This window comes from Ovis canadensis, chromosome 3 (genome assembly GCF_042477335.2).
Source record: "Ovis canadensis isolate MfBH-ARS-UI-01 breed Bighorn chromosome 3, ARS-UI_OviCan_v2, whole genome shotgun sequence".
Lineage (NCBI taxonomy): Eukaryota > Metazoa > Chordata > Mammalia > Artiodactyla > Bovidae > Ovis > Ovis canadensis.
This window is the reverse complement of record NC_091247.1, coordinates 81,524,901-81,541,764: the sequence shown is the minus strand read 5'-3', so window position 1 is coordinate 81,541,764 and position 16,864 is coordinate 81,524,901. Positions and strand designations below refer to the sequence as shown.

At 53.4% G+C, this 16,864-nt stretch overlaps 1 protein-coding gene and 1 long non-coding RNA gene across 17 annotated transcripts; one reads left to right on the top strand and one right to left on the bottom strand.

Annotated features, from left to right (window-relative positions):
• Window positions 1–250: 250 nt before the first annotated feature.
• Window positions 251–15,602, bottom strand: HAAO (3-hydroxyanthranilate 3,4-dioxygenase). 16 transcript variants are annotated; one of them, XM_069583464.1, is made up of 11 exons: window positions 15,185–15,602; window positions 14,274–14,450; window positions 11,851–11,929; window positions 6,810–6,893; window positions 6,422–6,528; window positions 3,722–3,811; window positions 3,325–3,368; window positions 2,895–3,040; window positions 1,059–1,127; window positions 787–869; window positions 251–689 (listed from the first exon to the last, which is right to left on the bottom strand). In XM_069583464.1, the coding sequence occupies exons 2-11, from the start codon at window positions 14,447–14,449 to the stop codon at window positions 611–613; spliced, it is 957 nt and encodes a 318-aa protein (XP_069439565.1). In that variant the 5' UTR covers window position 14,450; window positions 15,185–15,602; the 3' UTR covers window positions 251–610. The 16 variants fall into 16 exon arrangements, with proteins under 16 accessions (XP_069439565.1, XP_069439566.1, XP_069439563.1 ...); XM_069583465.1 differs by having other exon boundaries at window positions 15,249–15,552; XM_069583462.1 differs by having other exon boundaries at window positions 15,212–15,543.
• LOC138437008 (uncharacterized) lies at window positions 14,565–16,576 on the top strand. Its single transcript, XR_011255724.1, has 2 exons — window positions 14,565–14,702; window positions 15,310–16,576. It is a non-coding gene; the product is annotated as an uncharacterized lncRNA (long non-coding RNA).
• Window positions 16,577–16,864: the final 288 nt, after the last annotated feature.

Genomic DNA, 16,864 nt, shown 5'->3' with positions numbered 1-16,864 from the left:
TGGGGAGAAAAATCCTCAACAGATGCTATTTCTTAAAGTTATGTAAAAAGAAAAAGTGAGAAAGAGACTTCAGCTGTGCCCCCAGGACAGGCATAGAGCACGCATGGAGGGGCACACACAACGCGAGCACTTCTCTAAACACGCAGGGGGCTCCACCCCAGACCTTCCACACGCCCATGGTCTCCTGGTGCCCAGACCCCCACGCACACAGTCATAGGAGCACTCAGTGTCTGACAGAGACCCCAGGCCGTGTGTGTGCAGACCCGCAGGCACCTGTCGGCCAGCAAGCCTTTATTGAGGGCTTCTTGGCGGCAGGCAAGAGCTGCGCTGAGCCTGTGGATGGAGGGCGGTGAGGGGCCGGCCCCCAGCAGCAGTCCACCCGGCAGAACCACGCAGGGCAGTGGGCTGAGGGCTGTTAAGGGAGAAGGGGAGCTGCGGCCCCCAGGAACCTGGCAGCCTAGCCGAGAGGACAGGAGAAGGGATGATGATCGTCTCCAGGGCCCAGTCCAGGGGATGCTGAGTCTCTGAGCAGCAGTGTACGTAGAAACAGTGGGGCTGGGAGAGTTACTTGGCCAGGGTGGGTGCTCTGGGCCCACAGTGGGAGTATCAGTCATCCCAGGGACTTCTTGCAGGCGGGATCCTGGGTCACAGATAGGGCCACGGAGCCTTGCCCTCGCTCCCAGCCATACCTGTGGAGATACAAGTAGGCAGGGTCAGATAAGGCTGGGGCCCCAGGGAAAGGAGGCCAGGTCCACAGCAGGGGGTAGATCTTCCCTGAGGACTCACAGAGTCCCAGCTGGCACCAGGAGGCTGTCATCAGGGGTCAGGCTCAGGCGCTGTCCCTCCATCGTCACCACTGAGGAGCCCTCCTGGGAAAGAGGAGTAGGAGAAGTAAATGGAGCTTGTTGGGCCACAGCGCCTGTCCGAGCATCCCTGAGTCAGCCTTGGCAAGGAGGCCCTGGGAACTGGTCCATACTGTGGGCATCCAAGGCCCCAGAGCAGCCCGGTCCCCAGGTGCAGGCAGGAGGCATGCCACCCTCTCCCCAGACCCCACTTGCCAGCTGCCACAGCCACACGTCCACGTCCCGTCTCAGGCCTTTGCTGCTGCCTTGTCCGTGGATCATCACCTGGTGGGAAGTGACACAGGTCTTTCTGGTGCATCCTGCCCCACGCAGGAGAGGGCTTTGAACCCGGCCCCCAGACACCAGCCCTGTGTGGGCCAGGTGGGGGGCCCACAACGCAGCCTCTGCGTATGCAGAGCAGAGGCCTGGTCTTAGAGAGGAAGGCTGCCCAGGCCACAGGCCCTCCCACCCCGATCCTGTCCCAGCCACCTGCTATTGGGGGTCACACGTGCCTGCCCTTCACACGCACATGCACATCTGCTCCCTCTGACACTCGACACAACTACTGCTGACCCGTACGGAGGCACGCCTACCAGGGAGACACTAGGCTCGTGCGTGAACGTGGCAAAGGGCAGGGCCCCAGAGGATGCCGTCCTCCCTTCCTCTGTGTGATGCCGGGAGTCTGACCTAAGGAGGTGGAGGGAGCTGGGAGGGGACGAGCAAGAGGGAGAGGGAGGCTGAGCCTCTTGGACCTCTATCCTTGGAAGCCCACAGCCGCTGAGTGGGCCATGCTCCTGCCAGCCCCGAGTGGGCCTCAGTAGCTATCTGCTGGAGTGAATTGAAGCAGGGAGGAGGAGGGGGTGAGAGAACAGGCGGGAGGGGCTTGGTGGGGCGTGCTGGCTCTCATGGCCCTGTGGAGCTCAGGGCTGGGCTGGCCAGGCCTCTTGGGGCAGGTCTGCACCCAGTGAGCGTCCCTCCACAGGGGTGTCTAGGGCAGCCTCCCAGGGACGTGACAGTGGCCAGCTGTAGAGCACGAGCAAGCGTGAGCCCCCTGGCAGGTCTCCCCGTTGCCACACTTGCCGGGCTGGTCTGGGCCTCACACGGGCTGCAGTGGCCTTTCTGAACTACCACTCCAGTCTGATCGCCCGTCCTGCCTCCACACTGAGATAAAAGTCTCGTCTCCAGCATAGCCCTCGCACCTTGCCCAGCCCAGGGGAGCTGCCAGCACCTGGGCACTGCCTGCTACTCTGGCCATCTAGCAGTTGTGCCTTCTGCCTACTCCCTTGTCCTGGTTCCCCAGCCTCAGCTATCTTCAGTGCCAGCTGTTTCAAGCCTCCGTGCCTTTACCCAGGCTTCTCCTTCACCTGGAATGCACTTTCCATCTCCCTTTCTTCCTTTTGCAAACTCCTGCAATAGGTTTAAGATTCAGTTTAGACATCACCTCCTCCAGGAAGCTGTCTTCCCTCACAGCCTGGTTCCTCCTTTATCGTCCTATGACTTCCTGTAGCTTCTCTACCACAGAACATATCACATGATCATGGCAATCGTTTATCAGACCATACACACTCTGAGGGAGTGACTCTATCTTATTTTCCTACTAAAGCCTAAAACATAATAGACCCTCAGTAAATGTTGAATGAAGGGAGACCAGCTTTGGGTCTCTGTGCAACTCTCCACCTAACCCTCACCCCCAAATATCTCTCTCCCTCCCGGCTCCCAAGGCTATGATTGGCCAAAGGCCCAGAGGTCCTGGCAGGGGGATGACCCCAGACTCCGAGGAATCCCTCAATGGATGGGGCAACCCCCTAATCCCTATTCTGAAGGCAAAGAAAGATTGCTGGGGACCATGTAGCCTCCATCGGCTTCTACTCACAGCAAAGCCATCATTCTCGGAGTCAGGGAGGAAACAAGAAGGCCTATGCTTGTGTCCACAACTAGACTGTGAGTGTGAGTTTGTGTATGAGTGTGTCTGTGTGTGTCCATGTGTGATTGATTAGTTCCATTACCCAGGGCTGCTGGGCTGACTCCCTGGGTGACCCAAGGCTGCATTACCTGGCTCTCATAGGTGTCCCCAAACAAGCTGAGGGGTATGCCTGCCTGCAGCTCCTTGCGGTGGCCATCCAGCCAGGCCTCCAGGCACATGGGCTCCATGACGGATCGTGTGCTCAGGGGGAATGGTGGTTCCTTGAGCAGCTGGTCTGCACCCACAGCACAGATGTGGTCAGTGTCCTCTGGCTCCACCCATCCAGTCCCAGCAGGCCGGGTTCCCTGGGGTCCCAGCTCCCAGTCACTGGAATGGGCTCTGTCTCCAGCCCAGGCACCAAGTAGCCATGTGGGGGTATATTTCATGCCATCTTCTTGTGACTTGAGTACAGGGCAGAGTACTCAAAAGGAGACTGTGTGGTACTGGGGTCAAGACCCTCCCTTCCCTGGGAAAGGTCGGGTGAGGGAGAGAGAGAAAGATGGTTCCCAGGGGCCTCACCAGGGTTGGGCTTTCCCGTTCTGTACTGCTCAGAGCTGAAGAACCTGCAGGGACAAATGGGGAGGAGAAGGGGGCTAAAGACATATGTGTGCACACACACACACACATACACACGTACACACACATACACTCCGAGGTGCAGGAGCCCACACACACTCATGGCGCCCTCACATGATCTGTTGTATATCCACCCTCCTTTCCCCTGCCTCCACTCCTCAAGGGGCTTTCCAGTCTGGTTCCCTACCATCCCAGGAGGGGCAGACTTTCTCCCTAAATCCTGGGCATCATTACTCCAGGCTGGTGGATGCTCCCCCAGAGCCCTGCTGGGCTGGGTCTGCTTGCCCCCAGCCAGAGCACAGGGCCTCCGGAGAGCAAGGGGCAGGGGCTGGGGGCTCACTCCTGGATGATGGGGGCCAACTGCGTGCCGAGGTCCTCGCAGTAGAACCACTTCTCAAACAGGACGTCTGTGGTGTCCCCTACGTAGTACCTGCCAGAACAAAGGACAGGCACCCAGCTCTTCACCTGGGCGTCGCAGGGGAGCGTCCCTGAGGCCTGGCTCTGCTTGTGGACGACTGGGCCCGGCTGGCTCTGCGGAGCTGACCACCTGCCGCATCCTGTTAGCGCGACCTAGTGGCCGATGCGCCCACCCACACCCGGCTCTCCCTGGAGGCCCTGTGTGGCCCCAGCGTGGGAGGGCTGTTAGCCACCCCACTCCCATAGCTCTTCCTGGTTCGCCAAGCATGACCCTTTACCAAGCAGAGCTCTGAGGTTCAGCGGGAAACTGTGCAACTTGGCAGGGATTACACAACCTGTCAGTGGCCAAAACAGGACTGGAGACAGTCCTAGAAGCCGAGAGAGCATCAGTGACAAGTGTTTTTCCAAAAGAAGAAGCTGAGGCTGAGTCCGATTCTGGCCCTGCAGCTGGATTCCCACCGGCCTGCTGGCAGTCTAGGTCAGAGCACACGAAACCCCACGGATCCAGCATGCCACAGATGCCCCCCAGATGGGAGGGGTCCTTCTCCTTTTGGGGTCATGGATGCCTTTGAGAACTAGAGCAAAGTGCTGTGTCTCTTCTCCGGAGGAAGGACCATATGTCTCTAGCAGGCTCTCTGTGCCTGGAGAACCCCATGGGCAGAGGAGCCTGGCAGGCTACAATCCACAGGGCCACAAAGACCCCACAAAACCCACGGACTCAACTGAGCGACTTGAGCATGCACACAAGACTCCCTGAAGCCCACCCAGGCCCCCAGCCCAGCTTGGCAGGCAACTCCACTGGCCTGAGGAGTATCTGGCACTGGGGCCGGGCCTCAGGACCCTGTGTAGGTAGTGCATTTACTGACTGGATGCCTAATCCCCAAACTTAGGTCCCAGGACCAGGCCAGCTCTGCTCTTAAGCTCCTCCCAAAGAGAGAAGTGGTTCTGCTTACAGACAACGGTTCATAGATACACAGTGCATCCACCCCGCCTGACACCCTAAGACCTATCCTGGGATGGAGCTGGCTACCAGAAAGCCTCATAACTGGACCTCAATGCCCTCCAGGAATTGCCTTCAGAGTGGCATTTTAATCTTGAGCCCCTGGCTTTTATTAAAGGTCAAAAGCAGATAAGATCTATTATTGACTTTGCTGTAAAAATGTTCCCAAAGATGCTGTCTTCTCCATTACTAAAGACTCCCTATATAAAGCCCCACTGAAAATTTTATTTTCACATTTAAGGCCAGGCAGCTATTTCTGCAAGACTATTCTGCAGTAGGTTTGCATGCAGTCATTAACATTGCGGTTTTTGCAAAGCATTTAATAGTATGAGAAGTACTCATGATTTTTTTTAAATGTAAAAAAAAGCAAAACTCAAACCCATACTTGCGATAAAACTAGTGTTTTAAAGAACAGATATGCATGGAAAAGAGATAGAAAGTGCTTTGTTAGGTTTCATTGATGGGAAGACTTTTTTTCTGTGTGTTTTCTCTTTATTTTTGTTTTATTGAGGTATCATTCACATACTATAAAATTTACCCTTTTCCTGACAAGTGATTCTAATTTTGTTCGTTTTGCTTTCTTGTACTTTTCCAGATTTCAAGGGCAAACCTGTAAGACTTTGGTAATTATAAAAAGGGAAACATTTTTTTAAATGTCCTTTATAACAGAAGATGTGGGGCAAAGTATCCTGATTTCAGTAGCTTGTTGGGAAATTTTAATTTTCTTAGTTAAAAAATACCTCAAAAATTGCTTAGCTTTTGGAATAATGAGCCACAGGTTTAGTCCTCCTTTCAGAAGATATTAATCAGGTAACTGACTGGAACCAGATATGAACTCAGCTGTATAAACAGAGCACCTGTCTCTGCACCCACGTTCGTCCCCTCCTAGGTGCTGACTCACATTGCCATCTTGTCTGTCCTGGCCCAAACTCTGTATTTCTCTACAGCTCCAGATGGGCCACTTTCTAGCAAACTCAACTTCCCTGGGCTCGATTTCTTCATCTGTGGAGTACAGATGATAACAGTACCCTCCGGATAAGGTGATAGGAGTGTTGTGAGGATTAAAGGAATAAACATAAAGTGGTGCCCGACAGTTAGCAAATGTTATACAAATGTCAGCGCTGAGTGTGGAATGAGCTGGGGTGGAGAAACAAGCAGAAGGCCGCACTAATGGAGACTGACTAAACTCTGAAACTGGAGGCTGGGAGAAGCAGCAGTGTTCCGGGCTGCCCTGGCATCCCGGCCCCGGCCCTTCCCCAGCAGACCTCAGTGCAGAAAGCATGGGTTCTGGGACTTCCCTGGGCATCCGGTGTTTAAGACTCTGTGCTTCCAATGCAGGGGGTGCGGCTGTGATCCCCGGTCAGGGAACTAAGATCCCACTCGTTCTGGGCCTGGCCATAAGGTATCAGGTTAATGGGCTTCCAGGGGGTCACTGAGAATACACCCTCCCCTGCATCATCAGACCCACCCTGCTACCTACCCAAATCCCTCCCCATCCGCCAGCAAATGCAGGATCTCCATTGCTACCAACCCTCTCAGTGGTGGTGGAGTGGCTTTCTTGGGTCTGTCTAGGATCCTTTCCCCTCTAACTCTGCCCCAGACCCCCAGATCTGACCCATTTACCTGAGCCCATCTAGTTCTGTTTTCAGCCGCCTCCGCTCAATCACCAGCCCCACTGTGTTGGCAAACCTCTGCGGTGAGTGGGGGACCCCAGCAGGCAGGAGGAAGATCTGCATGGGTGGGAACAAGGTGCCAGCAAGTGTATGGTCCCCACGGAGACCTCAGTGCTGCAGCGCCCTGGGCCTCCCCAGCTGACCACGGTCCGGCCCAGCCCCCACCCCAGGAGCCAGAGAGGATGTCAGGCTGGGCTGAGATGGGCATGAGGGAGCGCCTGAGGATGGGGCTGAGGCAGCTCGGGCAGGGAGGAGGGCAGGAAAGTCTGGGAAGACAAGACTCCACCAAAGCCAGGAAAGTGGGCACCGTGGGCTCCTGTTCCAGGGCCCAGCCTCACCTCTCCCTGCCGAATGACCACATCCCGGTGTTTCCCTCGCTCCAGGATTCGGAGAAGCATGTCCCCCTCCAGCTGGTAAAATACCTGTGAGACAGGACAGCGGACAGGCTCTGACCTCCCCACTCCCTCTTCCGGGTCTTTGGCCTGAGTCCTGCCCAGAAAACCTGAGAAACTTCCCGAAAGCCTCAGAGTTTATGAGCAGCTTGATCACCCCTGCCTGAGGCCCCAGCTCCCCCGACACAGGCCGCAGATAAACATGCTGGGGACACAAGCCTGTAATACTCTGACGTTAAAGTGACGACCAAGGTACCCAGGACACCACAGGTGGTGTCTGGCTCGGGGGCAGGAGGCTGGCTGAGATGCCCACTGGGTAATTTAGGGACCCATTACCCAGGTAAGGAGAACCGCCCCTTCACTGTGTCCCCGGGGCTGGGCCAGCACATGACTGACAGACCTTGTTTTATTGTGCTGTGCTTTATTGCATTTCCCAGATATTGCCTTTTTCTTTTTTTAACAAATTGAAGGTTTGTGACAACCCTGCACTGAGCAAATCTATTAATACCATTTCCCCAACAGTATTATTTCTAAATTAAGGTATATATATTGCTTTTTTAGACATAATACAATTGCACACTTAATAGCCTACAGCATGGTATAAATATTTACATGCGCTGGGAAACCAAAAAATTCACATGGCTCACTTTATTGAAATATTTGCTCTCTTTCAGTGGTCTGGAACCAAGCCTGCACTGTCTCTGAGGTGTGCCTGAACAGTATCAGAACTCTTTATAACAACCTCCAAAAATATTGTTAGCCCCATTCTGCAAAAAAGAAAAAGAGAGGCCCAGAGAGTGAAGTGACTTGCCCCAGGTTTTACACAGTTAGTCCTGGAGCAGCCGTGTGGGCCTGAGTGTAGCTCTGGAGCCAGGGCTGGCTCCTCTGGCCACAGTGAGCCCTGGAAAGGGGCTGGGCTGCGTCCAAACCCCTCTGGACATCGGCTGGCCATGGAAATGTTGGGCTCAGTGCTGGGAGCTGGGATATTCGAGTGGGGGTGGCAGGGGCTTTGAGGATGGAAGCCCTCATTTCCTGCTGTCTCCCTGGGGTGTAGCCTGGTGGCGCTGCTGCAGGGCTCCTGTTGTGCTTGCCCTCTTCCACCCTAAGTCCCTAATTGATGTGTTTACTGAGACCACCCATGGCACTGGGAGGAGGAGGAGGAAGACACATTTTCTCTCTACCAGTCACACATTGCATGGGTGTTAAAGACCCCAGCCAAATAGCTGAAGGATTGTTATTAATAATGATTACTATCATCATGTAAGGAGTTAGAGGAGATAGAGGTTCTTGTCCCAGAGTCTACTAAGAGAAATCAAGTGGGCTCAGGAAAACTAGAGAAATGTGGCTTTACAGTCTGACACACAGGCAAGCTGACACAACACCCCTGAAGGGCAATTTGGCAAAGGGCAGAAAGAGCCTTCACAGCTCATGCCTCTATAAGGATTTCTGGGATGCCAGACCTTTCATGCTGAAACTGGGAACTTGACCTAGTCATTCCATCTCTAGAAAAGTGGCCTCAGTGAGTCAGAAATGCACCTGCCTCGTGGTGGACATACATGGCTGTTTTATCACAGTGTGTGGTAGTTTAAGGCTTCACCTGGTCCTCAGCTCAGCCAGTCACCATGGGCCTTTGGCCAATTCAGTTAGTCTTTCTATGCCTCCATTAATTTATCTATAAAATGACAGTATCTACTCAGAATGTTGTCCAGGATGCTGTATACAAAAATAGACAATACATAGTTAGCACTCAGTAATCTCTAGCTATTAATATTAGTGATGGAAAGAATAGCAAAACTGATGCTAATAATAACAATAGGGGAAATCACATTATTTTATGATAGAGACAAAATATGGAACATTATGCAGCCATTAAAAGCTACATTTTTGCATAACTGTCAGTAAAATGGAAAAATGCTAAAGTTATCCAGTTAAAGCAAGATTCAAAATGACATCAGCAAGATTCTATTTATTGTTGTTGTTTAGACTATGTCTGAGAATTCTAATTACATAGTGTATAATACATGTGTAAACCAGGCTGTGTTCACGGTGCTCCCATGAGTGGTGGGATTATGAATGAGGTACATATTTACATTTGTCTTTTCTGTATTCTGCACATTTTCTACAATAAACAATCTTTACTCTTATTATTTAATATAATTCATGCAAGTTATTTAAAACAAATAAGAAAAAACCTATAAGTCTCTTTTAGGGAACAATTCTGCCAACTCCCTCAAACCCCTTCAGCTAAGAGAAAACCTCTATGTGTATGTATGTGGGGAGATGTCCTTTCATGGTTGGAGGGAGAGGAGGAAGAGCCTAGAGAATTCTAGAGAGAGGGCTGTAGCCCTTAGGCCCTGCAAATATCAGGGAAAACAGGAATTGGGGTAGGGGTGGGGGAGGTGGGCCAAAGTCAAGCCCTTTCTGGCAGGCTACAAGGTGTTGGTGGCCATTAAACAAAAACATGGAAAGGAAGTGGAATTTTAGAGGCCTGCGTTGTCATGGGTGAGCTTCCCTGGTGGCTCAGAGGTTAAAGTGTCTGCCTGGAATGCGGGAGACCCGGGTTCGATCCCTGAGTCGGGAAGATCCCCTGGAGAAGGAAATGGCACCCCACTCCAGTACTCTTGCCTGGAGAATCCCATGGAGGGAGGAGCCTGGTAGGCTACAGTCCATGGGGTCGCAAAGAGTCGGACACGACTGAGCGACTTCACTTTATTGTCATGGGTGGGTGGTGGAAGGGCGGGGGGTCGGTGTCTCCTGGTGGCTCAGCAGTAAAGAATCCACCTGTCAATGCAGGAGACTCAGGCTCAGTCCTTGGGTTGGGAAGATCCCCTGGAGAAAGAAATGGCAAACCATTCCAGTATTCTTGCCTAGGAAATTCTATGGACAGAGGAGCTTGGTGGGATACAGTCCATGGGTTCACAAAAGAGTTAGACACCACTGAGCAACTAAACAATACCACAATCTATGGTGAGGGACAGGCCTCATCAGCAGAGGTGCAGATGCTGAACTGCGAAATATCCCAAACAGCCACGGGCAATCCAAAAGGAATGATGCTCTATTTGGAAGTAAATGATGTTTGGGGCCTGGGGCTAACTAGAAGATTAACTGTACCGGCTCAAGCTGCTGCTGAATCAAATCTGGCCTGCACAGCCTGGAAAGGCCTTACAGGCAGGCGGGGCCAGAGAGGGGCTGAGGGTGCCGAGAACCCAGGCACCTCTGCTCTGTGCCAGGCTCTGTGCACATACCCTATACACACTGCATCCTTCCGCCAGGCAGGGCTGAGGTCCCCCATCAGCTGCAAGGAAACTCCTGCAGGTTCAGAGATGTGGTGTGCAGGTGTGCTCAGATGTGCCCGACTCTGTGACCCTGTAGACCATAGCCCACCAGGCTCCTCTGTCCATGGGATTTCCCAGGCAAGAATGTCGGAATGGGTTGCCATTTCCTACTCCAGGGATCTTCCTGACCCAAGGCAAGTCTCCTGCAGTTCCTGCATTGGCAGGTGGATTCTTTATCCCGCTACCACCAGAGAAGCCTCCTGGTGATGGGAGGTGAAAGAAAGTGAAAGTGAAAGTGAAAGCCGCTCAATCATGTCTGACTCTTTGCGACCCCATGGTCTATATAGTCCATGGAATTCTCCAGGCCAGAATACTGGAGTGGGTAGCCTTTCCCTCCTCCAGGGGATCTTCCCAACCCAGGGATCAAACCCAGGTCTCCTGCACTGCAAGTGGGTTCTTTACCAACTGAGCTATCAAGGAAGCCCATCCAAATCACATGATTGGTAAGAGGCAGACTCCAGGCCCACCTGACTCCCAGCCCAGGCTCTCTTGCACCTCTTCACCCCAAGGGAAGGAATGGGCTAAGTGGAACGTGTGTGGTGGGTGAAGCCTGGGCACCTGAAAGGCAGAGGCCTGAGCTCAGCCAGGAGAAAAATTCAGCTCAGTGGCTTCCCTTCCCTCACTGGGAAGAGGCCTGGCCCCTGGAGTCTCCTTTGTTCCAGCTGGGTGAGGACAGGCAGGGACAGCAAACACACTGACAGTCCTGTGGCTTCCAGCGTTTGACCTGTGGCTGGCCCTCTCCCTCACCTGAGGCGGAACCAAGCCATCAAAAACAACCTCTAGCCAAATTCCTCCCAGCCACCTGAGTGTCCCTCGAGAGTAAGACACCTGCTCAAGTCATCCCTCCTCACGAGCTAGCAAGCCAGCAGTCAGGGCTTGGTTTAGACCCCTAAGTGGATATTCGTCCACCAGAGTGGGTGGGGTGGAGTCTGATGAGCAAGCTGAACCCTGGACCTTGAACCCTAGCAGCAGGTCCTCCGAGAAGATAGGCACCCCCCAATCATGACGATCCTTTGCCACCAGAGATTCTGAGAGCTGGGAACCCATCTGTGTCTCTCAAGGGGACCCATCTTTTTACTTTTGATTTACTTTTGGTTACTCACTCAGAAACACAGCTCAAAATTCAAGGTACAAAAGGGTATTCAGTACAAATCCCCCTTCCCACCTGCGCACCCCTTCATCAAATAGCTCCCAGCAACTGATGTGCCTTGCGCCCTCTAGATGAGGAGGGGGCCCTCCCAGTCCTAACCCTTCTCAAGGAACTTGGCTCCTGAGACCAGAGTGGAGCACCCAGGTCCCTCTCAGCATCTGGGTCCCATTTTGGAGGCCAATCTTGCATTATTCAGGTTTGGGGGTGAGGGCACTTGGGCATCCCCTTGGACCATGGATGGCCCCTGTGTCCGGGGGCTGATGCCCAACAGCTGAAGCCTCTCACACCCGCAAAGCCTGGGCTCTTTCCTGTGGCTTCCCCAGCAGGGCTCCTTCAAGGATGGAGCTATCAAGGGTGTCGCTGCCCACAACTTCCAGGCAGCAGTTCCGCACCATGGTTTCAGTTGTGCCCCCCTCCCCTTCATCCACAGGCTCTGGTCCCGGCAGGGGAAGTCACCCTCCCTCAGGGCTGGGTCAAGGGAGGGGGCAGTCCGCAGGCCTACCTCCTCACCCTCCTCGATGTGGTAGTCCTTCCTGGTGTTGGGACCCCCCACGAACATGATTTTGAGCTGCTTCTGGTGCCTGCAATGGATGAGGGGGGTGAGGTCCTGAACTGGCTCATGGGAGAGAACAGGAGGGTTGCAGGGGCCTGTGGGGGTCTGGAGGAGGCCCACACTTGGGAGAGGGAGAAGGCTATTTCTGTGGCATTGTCCCCAAGAGTCTCCGTTTCCATCTGCGTGTGCATGCGAGGGTCTGTGTGTGTGTGTGCGTGACTGTGTGTGTGCCCATGTCCTTCCTCTGCTCAAAACCCTCAAGCCTGGGACTTCCCTGATGATCCAGTGGCTAAGACTCCATGCTCCCAATGCAGGGGGTCTGGGTTTGATCCCTGGTCAGGGAACTAGATCCCACATGCAACAACTAAGATTTGTTGCAGCCACATAAATAAAAGCAACCTTCCAGCAGCTTCCTATGTTTTCTCTGCCTTATAGTCATTCATATGTTGAAATCCTAACCCCAGTACCGCAGAATATGACCTAATTGGGAACTAGGGTCATTGCAGGTGTAATTAGTTAAGCTATGATGAGATCATACTGGCATGGGGGTGGGGGGAGTGCTCTAACCTAATATGACTGGTGTCTGGAAGACTGGAAGATTTAGACACAGTCACACTTATGAGGAGAATGCCATGTGAAGAAAAAGGCAGAGAGCAGAGTGATGCTGCAAACGACAAGGAGTGCAAAGACTGCAGCCAAACCTCCTGGATCAAGGAGAAGCTCGGAGCAGCGTCTCCCTCACAGCATGAGGGGACACAGCAGCCCTAGTGGGCTTTCCCCTCCGTTCTGCTCTGTGGCTCACCACGTCTGCCTGCCTGCCTACCTGCACCCCTTGTTTGTTTCTACGTATTGGCTGCCTCCTCCCACCAGAATGTCCGCTCCACCGGGAAGGGGCTTCCGCCAGTTTCTTCCTGTGTATCTCCGGGGTCCAGAACTGTGCCTGGCATGCGGTTGGTGCTCACATGCGCACATCTGCTGAATGAGTGAGGGGAGGACCTGCACTTTGTGGTTACTAATATCAGGGCAGTGCTGGAGAGCGCGGTGGGGGCCTGGAGGCTGCTGCAGCCTGGAAGTGCCCAGGGTGATGAGGGTGGAACCACAGCAGCGGCGTGGGGCTGGAGAGGAGCGGGTGAATGTGAGTCCCATGAGGGGGAGAGGTGGAGGACTGAGGATAGAGATGAAGTGGAGGAGAGAGTTGGGGGTGACGAAAGTACTAGAAGAGACAAGGTTTGGGGGTGGGGGATGTTGACACAGTATTGCGCAGTCACAAGAGGGTGGACTTTGGAGTCAAACTCTTGCATGGGCTTGCACCGTGGCCCACACTAGCTTTGTGACATTGGCAAAGTTCCTTGTTAAGATTCCCTGCCCTGGACTAGGACTTCCCTTGTGGCTAAGACTCCATGCTCCCAGGCCAGGGGCCTGCGTTCGACCTCTGGTCAGGGAACTTGATCTCGCATGCCACAACTAAAGATCCTGCAGGCCACAGATCTCAAGTGCTGTAACTAAGACCCAGCACAGCCAAATAAATAAATATTAAGAAAAAAAATCCCACCTCATAGGGCTACCGGGAGAATTACATGAGACGATGTGAAAACGCCTGGTAGTCTCCAACTAGTCAAGCGATTGGAGCTCGGCAGTTTGAAAAGCTACCTTGTTGATGTTCTGTGGACCCAGCAAACGGAAGACTGTGACCCTGGAGCTGGGAGCGCAGAAGGCCCCACACCCCAGGTGACTGAGGGGGACGAGGTGAGGAGGCCACAGGGAGGGCCTGAGGCCTCAGCTGGAGGAAGACTGCCCGACCAGGGTCAGCCCTGTTGGGTGCTGGGGGCAGAGGTGGCTAGGGAGGCCTGGTGGGAGTCTGTGTGTGCCCCCAGCTGCAGAGGGGGCCAGGAAGAGCACCAGAGAGCCTGCCCCAGGAGCTGACCCTGACTTCACCCTCCACCTGCAGCTTCCTGGGACCAGTAGGGGTGTAATACTGAACAGTTCCCAGACCTCAGTTCTACTATAATTCTGGGGTATTGACCTCCCCGCCCCCCAATTTCTGAGAGGCAGCTGGGGTTGGAGCGCTGTTTCTCAGCCCTGGAAGGCAGGGCTACCACTTAGCACCTGCATCTCTCTAGTCTCGGTAGAGAGTAGAGAGCTTCCTCAGACAACAAGGCCCGTCGTCTCCACGCAGTCACCACAAAGAGGAACAGAGGAGGGTGGGGAAACCCGTAACAGTCCGTCCTCACCCTCTTGTGATCACCACGAGGACCGCATCCCCCTTCTGCAAGCTTCTGGGAGGAGGAACTCGGAGGCTGAGGGGAGCAGTTGGAGGATGGCAGGGAGGTGAGAACAGAGGGCAGGAGGGTGGGGGCGTGCGTGCGACTCACAGGAGCTTGTTGCAGACCGGGGGCAGGAAGGAGCCCCGGTTCTCCTCCACCCACGCCTTCACTCTCACTGGGCGCTCCATGGTGCCCCGGGATCCGCACTCCTGAGCGTGTCCTCCGCTCTGTCGAAGGGGCGCGCCTCTGCCCGGCCACCTATTGGCCGCCTGGTTAATAAGCATCCTGAGGGTCAAAGGGCGGGGCAACAACCAGGACTCTCTGTGGCCTCTCTCGGACTTTGGTCTGGGAACCCCCCACCCCCAACCTCGCGCTCGGTGCCGCCCCGCCGGGCCCCTCGCCACATCCCGAGCTCTCTGCCACCCGCGTGAGAGTGGAGCGCCCGATCCAGGCTTAGGACACGGGATCCAGAACCTTCCTGGCCCCTTGTCCCCAGACTTTCCGCCTGGGACCCAGGGAGACCCCCAAAGAAATCCTGTAAGGAGAAGGCGGGTTTGGAAACCCAAGCGCCTGATCACTGGGTTGCTGACGCTGGATTGAGGCCTGTTTCCTCATCTGTAGACTGGGAATGCCTGGGTTGCACAGCGGCCACCGTAGGCCCCGACTGATGTTAGTCCCCTGTCTGGTCACTAGGACAGAGATCAGGCCAGAGCCCGCAGATGTGTTGGGTGCCATTTGCTCGGCTCTGTCAGTGACTGGTTGGAGAGAGGACGGAGGAGAGGCGGGGTGGGGGGGCACACTGCTGGGAGACCGTGATGCTAGACAGGGACCGGGGTCGGCCCCTCACCTACGCTCGCAGGTGGCAGGCAGAGCGCAGACAGGGTGCCTGGCGCTGTTCTGAGCTCCTTTCGTGTCTTGGGGCGTACTCAAGTCACACCACAATTTACGAGGAGTTTCACAGATGCAGACCCAGGCGCTGGGACCGGGAATCTGAGGTGCGGTGGGGAGGGCGGACAAACCTACTGCGCTGATGATTCCAGCCTAACCTGGATCCTCGAGAGCGGGCGGAGACGCGAGGCTTGCCTGTGTGGGTGCGGAGGCGGGGAAGACCAATTGGACACCTGCTTTCTTCTCTTTCTTCCAGAACCAGAATTCTTGGGAAGACTGCGCTCGTTGGAAGAGGGCCGGGAGGGGAGGTGGTGGTGGCCAAGAGGAAAGGAACAGAGCTGACACCAGAATCTAGACTGGAGAGTTTAGAAGAAATTCGAAACTCCTCCGACTCCCGTCCCGCACCCCATCTTGGCCCCTCCCTGCTACGTAGGGTGGGCGGGTTTTCTCAGCGTCCTCAGTCACAGCGCTCCTGGTGCAAATGAAAACCCAGTCAGGTAGCAGGCAAGATTCCTGCCCTCCCCCGCTGGGCCCCTCCTGTTTCCTCTCCACGCACCCTCTTCCCTTTCTCCCTCCTTTTCCTTTTTAGTTATTTATTTAGAACCTTTTTTTTTTTTTTGCTGAGTGTTTCTTTCTAGACTCTTGTTTGGCACCAAAATAACTCAAACCATCTTCTTTATCTTTCTCATCTACAAGTAAGCAGAGGAGATGTAAACAATGACACGTGAAACACCAAGGATCTAGGATGTGTGGGGTTTGCTTTGGATGTTTGTTAAATGGAAGGGTGGGTGGGTGTGTGGATAAAGGCATGAATGAATTCCCACTAAAAGGGGAAGCAAAACCCAAAAAACTCCATGATTTCAGCCCAACAGATGCTCTGATATGTAGTTCAAGGAAAACAATGACAGTTTTCCTGCATCTTATTTTTTAAACGTTTTATTTTGTATGGGAGTATAGTTGATAAACAATGTTATATTAGTTTCAGGTGTACAGCAAAGTGATTCAGTTATACATATACATACATCTATTCTTTTTCAAATTCTTTTCCCATTTGTTATATAACATTTTTAAAAACCTCTTTGTTTTGTATTGGGGTATAGCCAATTAAAAATGTGATAGTTTTAGGTAAACAGCAAAGGGACTCAGCCATACATATACATGTATCCATTCTCCTCCAAATTTCCCTCCCACCCAGGCTGCCACATAACACTGATCAGACTTACATGTGCTATGCAGTAGGTTCACCTTGGTTATCCGTTTCAAATATAGCACTGTGTACCTGCCAATCCCAAACTCCCTAACTATCCCTCCCCACCACTCTTCCCCTGCCCCCGGTAACCATCTACAAAATTTACAAACAGCTTTATATCATCAAAAAAACAACCCAATTTAAAAAAACGGGCAAAAGACCTAAATAGACGCTTTTCTAAAGAAGACATACAAATGGCCAAGAGGCACATGAAAAGATGTTCAACATCGCTAATGATTAGAGAAATGCAAATAAAAACTACAATGAGATATTACCTCACACTAGTCAGAATGACTATCATCAAAACCGCCACAAATAATAGATGCTGGAGAGGGTGTGGAGAGAAGGGAACCCTTCTGTACAGTTGGAGGGAATGTAAATTGGTACAGCCACTGAGGAGAACAGTATGGAGGTTCTTTAAGAAACTGAAGATAGAGCTACCATACACTCTTGCAGTTCTACCCCTGGGCATGTGTCTGGAGAAAAATATGGTTTGCAAGGATACATGCACCCCAATATTCATTGCAGCACTGTTTACAATAGCCAAGACATGGAAGCAACC

Coding starts and splice junctions, on each gene's coding strand:
- HAAO (XM_069583464.1), bottom strand. CDS start 14,449: ATGCTTATTAACCAGGCGGCCAATAGGTGGCCGGGCAGAGGCGCGCCC. Junction 6,529..6,809: donor TGGTCATTCGGCAGGGAGAG/GTGAGGCTGGGC, acceptor CCACCCATGCAG/ATCTTCCTCCTGCCTGCTGG. Junction 3,369..3,721: donor TTGGCCCCCATCATCCAGGA/GTGAGCCCCCAG, acceptor TTGTCCCTGCAG/GTTCTTCAGCTCTGAGCAGT.